The 15,321-nt window shown below is 37.0% G+C and overlaps 1 protein-coding gene across 1 annotated transcript in view; it reads left to right on the top strand.

The window, feature by feature from the left end:
* TBC1D5 (TBC1 domain family member 5) overlaps positions 1 to 15,321 on the top strand; it is a 480,265-nt gene that overhangs the window by 261,405 nt on the left and 203,539 nt on the right. Inside the window, exons 6-9 of the mRNA XM_077811294.1 lie at positions 756 to 864; positions 2,525 to 2,614; positions 2,732 to 2,803; positions 6,057 to 6,124. Coding sequence (XP_077667420.1) covers positions 756 to 864; positions 2,525 to 2,614; positions 2,732 to 2,803; positions 6,057 to 6,124 — 339 coding nt within the window. The remainder of the gene's footprint in view (positions 1 to 755; positions 865 to 2,524; positions 2,615 to 2,731; positions 2,804 to 6,056; positions 6,125 to 15,321) is intronic.

Genomic DNA, 15,321 nt, shown 5'->3' on the forward strand with positions numbered 1-15,321 from the left:
TTTCCCAGTAGAGCAGATTTACTTGTATATTAATGAGGCACAGGTGTTAGGCCCCTGGTGTCTGCATGCCTGGGAGGCATATTTAGGTTGTTTATCTAGTCAGCCATAGGTACTGCAAGGTACTCAAGCTTGCCTTTAACGGTTTATACAGTGAGGCTTTTTAATTTTTTTGATGTTTTTTTTAAAATTTGCTAGCACCTGTTAAAATTTTAAAACTGATCATGTAGAAAGAAGTTGAAGTGATTTCAATAGTAAATAGCACTAAATGTTCCAGAAAGTCCTCTTCTGTTAACTGCCTAACTGCCCAGCTTGACTTTAAGAAGAAAAGAAGGTTCATTTATGCAAATATGTCATGTGAGGAACTAATACAGTCAACAGTATACTTTTCTGTTGCATATTTTTGGAACAGGTACCTCTTTGTCCATGGCTGAAACATGAATATGCTTATATTAATATTCATTTTTCTTGTCTATTCACTGAACTGCAGTACCAACATTTTAGAGAAAATGGAATAGCCTCCATAGACATTATGAATTTCAGTTGCTGGCATAATTATAGCGATCTACATATTCATTAAATCCAGAGAAGAAATGTGTCCAAAAAGACAGCCATGCATTTAGAAACAGTACACAACTAAATATATACATTAAAAAAGTTCCCTTCCTTCTGCTTATCCAAAATTACTTAGTGTGAGATAGCCCTTATGTCAGCTGAGGGTTTTTAATAATGTTCATTCCTTCTTTTCTTTCATGTAGTAAAGAATGGGAAGAACTATTTGTAAACAACAATTACTTGGCAACAATACGGCTGAAGGGGATTAATGGGCAGCTGAGAAGCAGCAGGTTCCGTAGTGTTTGTTGGAAGGTAAGAAGAAAATATTTATTGTGGTTGCAATATATCAACACATTACCTGATGCGTTGGAAAATTACTGATGCAAAGAATTACTGAATTTTCCAAGAGACTTCATTCCAATGTTTTCCTTTCCATTTTATAATTCATAGGACATTTGCTAATCATATTGTGTTGCCTTAAAGCTGAATTACTGGTGATAGTGAAGGATTTATATGAAAAAACATCTTTGAGTTGTGTAGCATTTTATTTTTAGTGTACAATTTCGTGAGACACATCCATGTTTCCTGATACTGTTTTTACATTGGAAAACATGCATATTGAGTGAAAAGGGGGACTTTGGCCTATAATTTCATATTTTATGGACTAACTTTGATTTGTTTACAACCTACGTTCTGCCTCTCCATAAGCAGCAACTGGAGAATCTTTCCCAATAAGAAAGAGAAAATTAAGAGATTCATGGCCTTTTTGTACTTTTTGGATAAAAGTAGGAACTTCCAGTCATGCGAAACAAGAAGAGCCATCAGAAACCTTATTTCCTCCTTGAGCAAAATAAATAATATTGAGATACACAGAATGGAGATATAAAGTAATGTGTAACAAAATGGTCAGGGCTTTCTCCCTCTGATAGAGGAGAACATCTTCCCCAATACACTTGCTGTATGTGATGGAAGTTTTTCAGCTTGATATCAACACAAGACTTACAAAAAGAAACTTAAAATATACTGAGTAAGTGACAGTAACCAAAGAAAGAGAAGTAAGAAATTGAATGTGTACAATATTAAACAGTTTTGCAATTTATAAAAAATATTTTTCTTCAGGAAGGGCAGGAAAATGGCTGCCCCAGAATTTTTACACACACATTTTTGCACAGCCTATTCCTTCTTGTGTCCTAGAATTAGTTGCCTAAATCTGTATTTAGCCACCTAAATGAAAATGGCCTGATTTCAGAGGTGCTGAGCACCCACAACTTCCATTTAAATTAAATGAAGAGGGGCTTATCACCTTTGAAAATCAGGCCATTTTAATTTGGAAAACTGTGTGTGTGTTGAAGTGCCTAATTTTAGGATATGTATTTGAAAATGTTGGCCAAAGTTTTCGTTAAGTTCTTAATATTGAATATTCTAAAAAGAATTGTTTGGAGGCATTTATGTTCTTGACTGTATTTCCTAAGTATTTTAAGAATAGTTTAGAATGTTTCAAAAAGAAAACTCTTACCTCTTTTAAAAATGACCAAAGAATGCTAATGTTTGTCCATATCTTACATCTAGTTCAAATAATCTTCCCCAGTTCAAAGGGGGAAATTTACATCTCTGTGTGTCTGATCCTCCAACACACACACAAAGAACATTTATCCTATAAAATTCAGAGCTTAGATTACATATTTTCTGAACCCCATCTTGCAAAGTCAGGCCTGTAAACTACCTCGAAGTGTGGAGGATGTTCTTTTTTTGTCCACAGTTGTCCTTCCAGTTTATCTCAGATAGAATATATTTTTTGAATACCTAACTTCTTTTCTGTAATCTCATTGGTTGTAAATATGTTACATCATCTCCATTCATGCTATGCTTGCAGCTCCAATCTTGTATTTTTCTACTTTGATCTCTTCCTATATTTATCTGCTGATGAAAATTCTTCTCTTTCTAACAAATACATCTTTTCCTTTGTTGATAGCTGTTTCTAAATGTTCTACCACAAGACAGAAGTCAGTGGATAAATAAAACTTCAAAATTAAGAACATGGTATAACAAGATTAAAGAAATAGTAAGTAGAATATAAAAAGCATCTTCCACTCATATGCCTGGATATTGGAACAGTACTTCTGATATGAGAGAAGTCCGAAAGTAGAAACCATGTTCTATTTCCCCTCCCCCCCCCCAGCATATTACAAACCCTCGGAAAGCTGGACAGCAGGATCTGGTCATCAACAATCCACTTTCACAGGATGAGGGGGTAAGCTGAGCCTCACTTGTATCATATATTGTGCATGCAACAAAATAAAAAATATGTAACTATTACTCCTGGTGCTCATCATCAGATTGGCAATAAGAGAACTCCTGGCCGATGAAGACTTAATGGGAGTACTATCGTGCCACTCCTAAAATGAGCTGCTGTTGAGCAGTTGGTACTCCCTCTCTAGGAGCTAAGTATACTGCCTATTCAACTCTCCCAGCTGCTGATGCGTTGCTGAGCAAGAGATCAATTTTGGGATTTGATTCTACTTTCACTGAATCTGGCCAACTGGTCAGCCATGTAATATGACTTGTATCATCCGCTCTTACTGAAATGTCTGCACTTTTAAAACCAAATGAATTATTGCTAAGTGAATATGCAATGGAACTAATAATGATTTGCTGCATATTTTGAAATATTGCCTGTTAAAATTAATAATTATTCTTTAGTTTTTCAAAATAAATGTAAAATGCTGTACATGAATATCGGTTGAGTTGGTTGGATAGCGTGTCCAGAAAAATATTTGTAGGTTGATTGGTGATTTATCATGCATGAAGATTCTCAGTCAAATTGTGGGTTGAATTGCTTTCAGTACTGTATTATCAAAACATGTTTACTATTATGTTCTCTCTCTGCCACTTAATAGTTAAAAAAATTGGTATAATGAGATAGAGCTGGGATGAAAAAGATAATCAACCCCCACTCTTTTGAGGTCATTTAAAGACTTGATTTTACACACAGTGTTGCATGAATTTATCTTTCTAGGGCGGGGGGGGGGTTCTCAGCCTCAGTGCTGTGACTCCCAACAGGTGTCAAAGGCTGGCCACCACCCTGTGCCACTGGATGGAAGAGGTGTCTGGTAAAGAATAGATTGAGAACCACTGTTCTAGAGTCTTGAGTACTCTATGGTGGTAGGGGATTATTTTCTATAGGTCATAGCAAGCAAGGAGAAATTAAGTTATTGTCATTGAGGAACTCCTGCAAAATGAAAGACGTAGAATTTAAAGTAATACCGAAAACATGAAAAACACATTTGGCCTGATTTTCAAAAATGCTGAGTAGCCAGCAACTCTTATTGAAGTTTGCAGGAAGTGTGGGAGTGCAGCACTTTTGAAATCAAGCCACTTAGGTGTGTACGTTTAGATTTAGGAGCCTAACTTTTTGCCACCCATTTTTGAAGATCTTAGCTGTTCTTCTTAGTAGTGCTGTGTCTATTGCACAGTAGTATGTCATTAAGCTATTTTATTAATCTCAATTTTTCCAGCTTGTTACAGTTTTAGAAAATTTTGGTTTTAACATATTCTAAATAAGAGAAATACAGTTATTTGGCTGGATTTATGGAATGTGCATCTGTTTTACAGATATTTGTGCTGGAACAGTGTTCTGTGCATTTCTGTTTTATTCTCAAATTAATAACCAATAACTGATGTGTTTTAATTTATTACTGTGTTCCTCTGTGTTTTATAGAGAGACATTTGAAAGGACAATTCAGTTATGAGACAGAACATCAAAAGCCAGATAATGAAAATAGGAAAATCTATAGCCTGAAAACGGGGAGGGACTTTACATGCCATAGACCCAAACGTAGGTCCAGTTATAAAGAAGCCTTGAAGTTGTTGCATTTCTGTTGTATTGGTGGTCTGTACAAAGGGACTCCAAACCTACTTTCTGCACTGTGGGTAAAAAAAGGCTAATGAAAGGTCAAAGTTATTATGGCAGGACAAATAGCAAGTGAGTTCATACGCACCACAAATTCACAGTGCCAAATCAAAAGTAGGAATAAAGCAGCAGTCCACCTTTATGCATCTCTTTATACAGAGCCGCTAGAACAATTCGTATAGTGAGGGTGCTGAGAGCCATTGAACCAAACAGTAAACCGTGTATATAATGGAAACCACTTCAAGCCAGGGGGGTGCAACAGCATCCCTAGTTCCAGCACCTGTGCCCTTATTTCCAATGGGGTAGTCAGATGCACCACACCTTTGTACTGTCCTTTTTAGCAGTGGGGATTCTGTTTCCCTACACCCTCACGGTGTCTTATCAGCAAAGACTCTTTTCTAGAGCCTTACTCAAATTGTAATCGGAGTCTCATATAGGCAGGTATAACTAAAATTAAATTCGGTGAAGAAAGGGTATTAGTCTGGATGGGACAGTGTCAGATAAACATTTAAGTATTTGAATGCCTGTTTTGTTTTTCACTCTTTTGTAGAAGCTAAAGAAAAAGTTATAGAAGCTAAATTAAAAAATCTTTCCATACTAGTTTTATCTTCCTGCAGTTAGCAAACATTGACTTACTTTCCCCTTTGTTTCTTGTGGGATATAAGCCACCATGGTAATAAATTGTTTACAGAAAATAAAATGTTTAAAGGCTGTAGATGTCCCTATTTTCATTTCCTTGCTTCTGATATTTTGTTTTACGTGGTCTAACGTCTTTTCAAATCTCTCTCTATACAACACAGTAATACAGTAAAATAAATCAATTGCTTATCTGCTGTGAATTTTGCCCCTCTTATGCTCTGATCAGTACTGTCAAGCCACCATACTGCTACAGTGGGAGCTGCTTCTGCTTTACACTCCGCTTTCTTCAGCAGTACAATAACCTGATGGCATTGATTGGCGCATTGGAAGGGTAAAATGACAGGTTAGCTTTTGGGACGGGTTGGTGAACAGGGCCTGGATGGCAGAGGAAAAAGAGGAGCACACGTACAGGTACAGAAGTCACTGAAGTTAATTTAAACTATATTTCAATTTAGGATTTTTTACATTAATAATTAGTTATCTCCTTCTACTCCACATATGAGACTCTCCTTTGCATAGTGTGTTTGAGGGACTAGAGAGATGTCCTCTGTGTGACAGGGATTTTATTGTCATGCATTCCCTACTTGATTTATTTCTGCCAGGGCTCAATAGCTCACTTGCAAATAATTGGCCAATGTGCAAGTTAAGCCAATTTGTAATTACTTCTGAATACTTGAAAATTATGTGGTCCAGTGCATTGCGCATGGAGCTAGGAAGGCCAGAAACTTATGAGATTTAATCCCTGCTCAACACTGACTTACTGTGAGGCCTTGGGCAAGTCACTAACCTAGCTGTCTGTTTCTTCATCTGTAAAATAGTGATAATACCTACCTCCCAGCGATGTTGAGGATTAATTGGTTACATTTTTACAGCACTTTGCAGATAGAACTTTCTATATAAGATTAAGATATTGTAGTATTTTTTTGTTTCATGCTATTATTTTGCCTTTTTTCAGTCCCTTTGGAACAAATTTTTCCAGGATAAAGAGCTTCGAGCAATGATTGAACAAGATGTGACAAGAACGTATGTAGACCTATGAGGAACTTTTTAAATAAAATTCTAACTTTCTTTTTTTATGCTGTGTACACTGCTTTGTGTTTCCTGACCTAAAATTTTATTACAATACAAGAATTGGTGTGTGCGTGTATGGAGAAGTTTTCTTTGAGAGAAAAAGGAGAAAAAAGTATTGAGTTAAACTCTAGAGATTTGTTGATGGTATTGAAATGAAGCTCTCCTAAATTAAGATATTAGGAAATGTTATATTAAATATAAAATACATTTTTCTGTATGAAACAAAAATTGAGTAAGAATAACTGACAGGTCTTTTGACTAAATTATGTTCATAATAAAAGACTGAACAGATGATTTTCTGTAATTCTTAACACTTATTCAATCAATAATAAAAGCAGTATATAATTAGTGAGAAATGTCATTCATCGAGAGAAGTTTAGCATTTCTATTTTTAAGTATCATTTTTCTAGTGGTGTTTGTCACAGATGCCTTTTAAAATTTGCCCTAACATCTCTGTGACTATTCTTTCATCTTTTTGGCCCTTAGGTCTTTCCTGTTTAGAAACTTTTCTGAGTTAGAATATTCAGTTCCTGAAAATATTTCATCAGGGTTGGATTACTGACTGTAATATGTAAATCTAATTAAATTCAATTATAGTTTTTTAAATATGTGATATGTTACTACACTAGATGGCATACATTTTACTTATAACTTGAAATAAAATAATATTGGTCAGTCTTTTAAAAACCCTTGTCTTTAACCCATTTCATTTACTATATAAATGTATAAAAACAAAGCAATGAGGAAGAATCATTAATAATGGTTTCTGGAATATTTTGTATGTCCATCCCTAGGCCTGTTTAAATGCATTTTTGTCTGTAGTATAATTAAAGTATATTCAGATTTTAATGTAAGTTCTCACAGATGGTAATTTTTGTTTGTAAATGGAAATGGTTCAGGATGTTCTAAGATTAAAATATATACATATCTAAACTATAACTGGGGAATGTATATTAGTATAGTGATAGATATGGTAGTTAGAGGACCATTGTAAAAAAAAAGAATATAAAGTCCAGACTGCTCTGGCATTAGCAATGGAGTACAATGAATGGATATCTTTGTTGTCCATTTATCTAAATAAATGTGAATAATGAACATTCTGCGTAGCCATTTATCCAAAATGTTGTCTACATCCAAAAATAACAGTGCTTCATCACAAGTCATCAGTATCAAAAAAGTCATGAAGTGTGAAAGTTAAAATTCTCATAGTAACATTAATTTACCTACATTGCACATACGGTACATACTTATTTAATTGCCTAGCTAATCATAAAACATGTTATATGTAAAGTGGGTGAGTTAATTTTTCTATGAAAATATTAGAGTTTACATTTCCTGGCTTTTGTGTTTAAAACAGTTTTTAATGTTGTATTCATAATTTTTCATTTAAATTCTTATTAAAAATGGGTGGGCGGAAGGTAGGTTAAATTGCCAGAGTTAGCATTTAATGCGACTCCATCAATTTTAAATATCATAAATAAATATAAAATTAAAAATGGTTTGGGGTGCCATTTTTATGACTTCCCATGTTTTAAAAAAGTTTTAATTTACCTTGTTATTGCATGAAATACCCTCACAATCCAACAGAGTAAATGGATTGGCTTGTTGTACATGTGAATCTGAGAAAGTAGCTGCATACACAAGCACAGAGTAACCACATTAGAAAAACTGCAAAAAATCATTTTCTTTAATCTTTCAATTACAGTAATTTTAAGTGTAACAATACTAAGCATTAATAAACTTGGACAGAAATGTGATACTTTTTTTTTTTTTTAGGTTGGAGTTTCTGTAATAGGCTCTAAATTTTAAATTTCAAAATTAATTTAGATAAATGGGACTCTGAGAGGTGAATTCATACATTTTCCACTGCTGAAAACATTTTTCTACAAGGCTGGGTTAACATGGCAGCTGCATACCTGAAAGAGCAACAGAAAGATACAACTGTAATTTGCATTTTTTGAGAATTATGGTGTGTTTTTCAGTCAGACATTTACAATCCCCCACGAAGCCACGTTGGAACACTGCACTGGGAATGTCAGATTGTGGGCATGGCTTATTAGGCCCTGCTACAATTTTAGCATGTTGTTCAGCATATTCAGAACTGACTTTTAAAGCATTTAATGTTTGAATATTTTTCATCTTAAATCTGGGAAAAGGTCCTATTCCTTCGTAACTATTTACAAGCAAAGTATTAAAGGTTTTTGTTAAGCCATTTTTAAGTTATTAGTGATGAAAATCTCAATGATGAAGTTTCTTGTTTTGCTGTCCAAGAGCTGAGAGGTATCAGAATTGATTTTTCTTCAGCTCTACAGAAATATTTGTATCTGAGCTTTAACCAAGCATAGTTAGTTTCATCCTCAAATGTGAAGCTTTTCAGAAAGCTGTGAAAATAGGCGGTTATAACGAAAGTACTAACCTAACCTTAATTATGTATAGCAGCCACTACCAGGCTGCCACTATAATACTATATTATATTATTCCACTAAAAAAGAAATTCCTATCTGAGCATACACAATAGTTACTCGCAGTAGATGTAAGAAAGTCATGAATAATTACCATCATTCAGCAAATGCACTAAAGAACAATGCTGGTGTATTTTCTATTAATAAAATATGTAGAAGCTAAAGCATAGCTTTTAAAAGTTCTTCCCAGCTCTCTGTCTCAGAAACCAACTGTTTCACCTCAGATGCAAAAATTTATTTTAATGCTATATAATGTGTATACGTTATTTTGTTATGTGAGGATACATCTGTGTACTCAAACTAAGATACCAGTCCACTCACTTTCATCACCTTCTTTTCTTTTAAGTTAGGATTCTGAATACCCAGTCTTGAACCTGTCTCTCAAACATTCCAAGTTAAAATAATTTGTAGGGATCCCCACTGGACCATCTCCTGTGTTTTCCATTTCACAATAGAACCTCTGCCTGCTGCTAAAATGAATTTGTACATCAAGATCTATATGTCTGAAGAGAAGTAGTGGTAGCTGCTATTGTTTCAAAGAAAAGCAACTTAGGTTGAGAGAGGTGAAGTAGAGCAGCTTTGTCCTTCTTTCCAAGCTTATGAGAGAGCTGGAAGGAAAGGAACATCTATGCAGTTGATGGGCCTATCTACCACACATTCATTGAATTCTCTTTTTGAACCCACTTACACTTTTGGCCTTCAACATCCCCTTACAATGAGTTCCACAGGTTGACGGTGTGTTGTGTGAAGAAGTACTTCCTTTTGTTTGTTTTGAACCTGCTGCCTGCTAATTTCATTGGGTGCCCCTTGGTTCTTGTGTTGTGTGAAGGTGTAAATAACATGTCCTTATTCACTTTCTCCACACCAATCATGATTTTATAGACCTCTATCACATCTTCCCTTACTCGCCTCTTTTCCAAGCTGAACAGTCCCAGTCTTTTTAACCTCATACAGAAGCTGTTCCATACCCTTAATCATTTTTGTTGACCTTCTCTGTACCTTAGTGAGGCATGATTTCCCTTTACAAAAGCAGTTTTGACTCTTTCTCAACAAATTGTGTTAATCTGTATGTCTGATAATTCTGTTCTTTACTGTAGTTTCAACCTCTTATTTTGGGGAGAGGTATTTTTCTCTTCTCCCACTGTGCCTGCTGCTGTCTTTCCCCTATTTGGCCTATTTCTTTGGGTATGCCTAGAAACGCATTTCTTCACAGGCCCCCTGTTGTCTTTGTGTGGTCCGATATTCCTGGGGAAAGGGACAGTTTCTTTTCTTTCCTTCTCCAACCCCAAAGTGTTGAAATAGTAGCAATAGCTTCTGCTCTTCTGGCAGCTTATGCAGTCCTTGGTGGGGTTTCCCCACCCATGCTGATAAAGTTGAGCAGAGGATAGGGGATCTGTCTGAGAAAAGAAAGAAAAATGTCCCCCTGGAGCCCCTGAATACCTTAAATTAACTTTTAGAAAAACAATTCACTCACCCTGACTTTCACTTGTATGAAGTGAGGGTATTTTTTTAAAGCAGACTTCAGTGCTAATTCATTTGCTCCCACTAGCTGCAATAAAACATGATGATAAAATGCCTGTTTTTAATGTGATCCTCACTCTGAGCTGTAATTAGACATAGTACCCTACTTTTTTTCTAAAATGTTTCCTACTTCTTTTGATCTGAAGGTACTGTACTTGTAAAACAGACTCTAATTGTACACTAACATTCTCTGTAAAATTCTTCCTGAGCTGATAGTTCTCTCTTAAGCATCATGGTCTCTTGTGTTCGCATTTACCATAATTAACACTTCAGCCAGCTTATTCATGAATTCATTTTTATCCTTCCTTCCAGAATCTCTGATATTGTAGATACTCAGAGATATCTTTGCGTATTTTTGAGTTTTCTTTGTTTCTTTCTTTCCTAAACTCCTTAGGGCAGGACTGAATAACAGTCCTTCATAAATAATCTCTTCAAAATCCTAAATTACGTTGATTGCCATCTGCTGTACTGTACCTTTGAAGCCTCAGATGTGTCCTTCCTTTACAGTAATGTGATTATTACAAATGCAGACAAGTTTCCAACTGTTGGTCTAACGTTATTCCCATCAAATGCCAGGAAAATGTTATATTCTTCAGCCCAATACCAGGGCCGTAATCAGGACAGGGTGAACGTGGTAGCCATGTAGGGCACAAAGCTGATGGGGGAGGAGGCAAAAAAATGGGGTGGAGAAGAAAAATGGTAGGGGGTAGAGCCCTACAGTGGCACTGGGATCCGCGAGTCCAGTTACAATCCCATGCCACCCTTCCTTCTGCGGTGCTGCTGCTGGCAGTGCTGCCTTCAGAGCTGGGCAGCCAGAGAGTGGCGGCTGCTGGCTGGGACGTTTCATGTTGTTTGCGGCGTGGGAGGACTGTTTTTCTTTAATCCCGCTCCCATCCCACCCTCCAGTACCTGCTCCCAGTGTTCCCACATTGCTTGTTGACTTCTTATCCCACTTCCGCTATTATGGCAGCGGGACCTGCGGGATCGGGATCCTGCAGGACCTGCTGCCTTAATAGTGGGAGTGGGATAAAAATTCAACAAATAATGCAGGAGTGGATGGGAGTAGGTATTGTGGGGCAGGATGGGAGCGGGATTAAAAAAAATAGCCCTAGGCAGGACTCTAGTTGGGGGCACAAATATGCTTGCTCGCCTTGGGCACTAACATCCGTAGTAATGGCACTACATACTACCTTGCTTGTTCTCTTTAATGCCACCATTTTCAAGTCACTTAACTGTGCCTCAGTGCTTGGCATTTGTATAGTGGCTCACATCTGAGGATTCCAAAGCATTTTTAAGCATTAAATAATTAAGACTTTATTATTTTTGTGAGTACCCACAGTGTTGCTAACTATCACAGTTTTCTCTCAAGTCGCATTACAATTGGTGTTTTCCTTAATCTCGGCTACTGGAATCAAATGAATATGTGAGAATCTGAGTTTTCATTTAAAAAAATGGTTCTAGCCCTCATGGTTGTGGCGAAAAGCATGAAAGTGTGATCCCACTGAATTCGAATGGCTCAAAACCCAGCAGCTAAATGAAAGAACTCCCAATTTGTGTTTAAAATGATTTCTGAATAATTCTCATTATTTTTTAACATTTGGGGTTGGCAGTATTGTATCCACTATGCAGCTGGCTAACCTAAGCCACGGAGTTAAGTAACTTACACAGCAAGGCACAACAAGACAGCGCAAAAGCCAGACATAGAAGGCAGAAGTACCTAACTGGAGTACCTTATGTCCTGTTCATATTCTACTTTACATGAAGCTTTTATTTTTGGATAATTTGTAGTTTGGTAGCACCTAGAGGCTTCGTTATGCTTGGCACTGTATAGTTTTATCCACAGTCACTCACTTGTCTTTCTCCAAGCAGATATTTCCTGTTACACTTCCTTTTGGGCTATAGTTTCTGACATAGGAACTGATGCTAAAGACCTAAGATAATTAAACTGTTCCAACTGTTGAGCACCATCTGAGCCTCTATCTAATCTATCTTTTCCATTGTATATTTGCAAATTCCTTTTGAATGGTTAATACAATAATAATAAATTATTCTCTTTACAAAATAAGTGTGAATAATGAACCCTATGCTGCAGTATTTCACTTTTTTTGTCTCCTCCCTCAACTGTTCTGCTATAGCATTCTCTCACTGTTATCATTATGATAGAGGAAAAGGTTAGAAGAGGCTGTCCCAATACACATTTAAAACATTGTTCAGTCTTATGATAAAAATGTATGTTTGCCCAAATTTTTGGATATTTTAAAGGAATAACTTCAACCCCTCACACCTCTCCCTCAGTATCACATTTTTAATCTAACTGAAGCAAAAACATTTCTATGAGTAATTGAATAGAATTGATTTTGGCATGTTAATCTTGATAATCTGCCCAGTGTTATAATGTTAAAGAAGAAAAACCTGCCATATTTGGGTGATCACACCAAAATAGCAGCTTGTGTTTACATTTTCACACTCTTAGAGGTGGACAGTAGAGACATATGAATGACTGTTCTACGTTCATTGTTCCTGTGTAATATACACAAAATACTTGCTCGTGCACACACAACCAGGTTTCACATATGCACCTATTCACAGCCTGGAATGTGAAAACTTAAACACAAGGCATTCTTTGGGAGTTGTGAGCCACTGCTGCGTGTTTATTTTAATTACTAGAAAAATTAAGCAGACTTTTGGGAATAAGTGTCAACAATCAGTCTGCTGCCCAATAGAAACTACAGTTCTGAGTTATCTTTTGAAGTGTTCTTCTATTCTTTTGTCTAGTTCTCTGCACCGTACCTTCCTCTTTTGTTTGTTACTGTTTCAAACAGTCACTATTTCTCACAAGTGTGGAGCCTTCTCAAATACAGACAGCTTTTGTGTGAGCTTATTTTTTGAGGCACATCCTGTATAATTTTAACCCTTCAGTTTGCCTCTCCTTTGAATGTCCAAGGAGCAGATTGTACAGGAATACATTGCTTGCCAGTAGTTACACATTAATATTTGCATTGCCCCAGATTGTTGGGCAATAGGATTTTCCCCAGGCTTCTGACATCTTCTATTTCCTTCCTCTTAAGTTTTTTAACACTTGTTCATAGCTCATTCTCTCCTGTCATAAATTTTATTTCTGCAAAAGTATCAAGTGATTTCTTGAAATTAAGGTGATACGCGAGACTGCTGCTTCTGAAAATCTGATATAGGATGATTAGGCATTATAGAAAGTTTCAACAGGACTAGATAAATGGCAGTTTGCTAGACCTCAAGAGCTTCAGGAATCCTATTATTTCTTCAGTTGTGAATGCAACTCCCATTATCTATTGATCAAGTCCCAGAGTTTTATGAGCAATTTCCTAGACATCTTCATGACATAGTAAAACATTTATTACAGCATCCCTTTTTATAAAAATACCTTAAGAGTCCACAGAACTAAGCACAAATTATTGAACTTTGATATATATTTATCTCCACACTTGTACTCCCTGTATACCATTTTGACGATTTACAAATCAGCGAATGTATCAGTTGTATTATTTTTAATGGCTTCCTTTGTCCATTTTTTAATCTTGCAATTGGAGCTAAGGACTGAGTAATGATCTTGAAATAGCAAGATAGTCCTGATATTTCAGTTGCAATTTCCAACCTCAATCACATTCAAAGCATTCAAGCAAGTATATTTTAATTATTTGAGGCCTTGTGTTTCTTCAGTGTTTCATTTTCTTGAAATCAAATGTTTTAATGACTAGTAGTCTCTTTTGCCATATCATGAGTACATCCTGAGCTATTTTTGAATCCTTTAGTGCAGAACTGATCAACAGGTGGGCACAAACTGGAAGTAGAAGCAATTGGAGATGTTGTGGTAGGTCACACACCACCTTCTGAGAGCAGCATAGTCCCCGGTTTGCTAGATCTTATAGCAGGAGTCTGGGTACAGGAGGGAAGAAGCCTTCCCCCCTTGCTTTGGCAGCTGCTTCCCCACTCCCCTGCCCACTCATTCCATCTTTTTACTCTCTACTTGAGCAAGGCATAGTTCTAAGGCAGAGCAAGGGTCTCTTCAAGGAAAAGCCATGGGACCTCCAAACTTTGGAACTCTGACAGCGGGCATCATGTTCTTATATGGCACACTGTCTTGTGGATTAGATTTTCCAGGTCAGTCACATTGTCCGGCTATCCCGAAAGAAGGATAGGAGACACTTGATATGGATTTAATCTGACTGAAACTTTATTATTAGATGACTGGGACTACCGGGCAGATAGAAGTGTACAGTGCAGGCAACTCCAGGCTCATTCAAATAACTACCCAGCCATCAGCCCCACTTAATTTTCCATCTAGGTCCTCCAGCCAACTCATGGCTTGGACCTTACCATCTCCTACCCCCAAACCCCGGTAGGAGGAGTAAGGTGGGCTATAAGAAAGGGGGGTTGGCTCCCTTCCGTACCAATCATAGGAGAGCTGAACCACTCCTCGTTTCGTTCCTTTAACCAGCACCTCCTTTTCAAGTCCTTTACCAGGCCATTTATCTGGTTACTGGATGCTTTCCTATGGAGTACCTGCACTGGACATCTGCCCCACACTTACAAAATAAGTTGTGACGTATAGCCTGAACCCCCTTTCCTCCTCACCATAATAGGTCCTTCCTGATACCCAATGTGGGGAAGGCAAAAAACCCGATTCCATCTATGCCAATATGGTGGTGAGGGAAAAATTCCTTCCCATCACTCCTAAAAAGGAGTGACAATGCCCGTAGCAGGTCCTAGCTCAACCTGATATTTGCATCTCGAGGGGTGGGAGAGTGAGTGCTGCCTTGCTTGCTGCCTCTAAAGCACTGCTGCCTTTCTGCAGCAAGCCTGGACAACGTGTCCCTCACACCCTGGCTTCAGGAGCGGTTACTTACAAAACATTTGGTAATTAGAACAATCTGCCTGTCATTTAATTTTGTTCTTGTGTAACTCTAGTCTTTAATCATAGGGTATTATGCATTAAATGTGATATATACTTAGGCTTGACATATGCTAAATTATATGGTTCACAAAGTTTTGTTTGCAAAATAAATACCACAACTTTTTCCTTTAATTGTTATTCCAGCAGAACCACAATACGCAGAGAAAATGGGAAAACAGATATTATAGCATACCTAGGACTGTTTATAGATGCCCAGGTTTATATCTAAATCAAGT

Source organism: Eretmochelys imbricata, chromosome 2 (genome assembly GCF_965152235.1).
Source record: "Eretmochelys imbricata isolate rEreImb1 chromosome 2, rEreImb1.hap1, whole genome shotgun sequence".
Lineage (NCBI taxonomy): Eukaryota > Metazoa > Chordata > Testudines > Cheloniidae > Eretmochelys > Eretmochelys imbricata.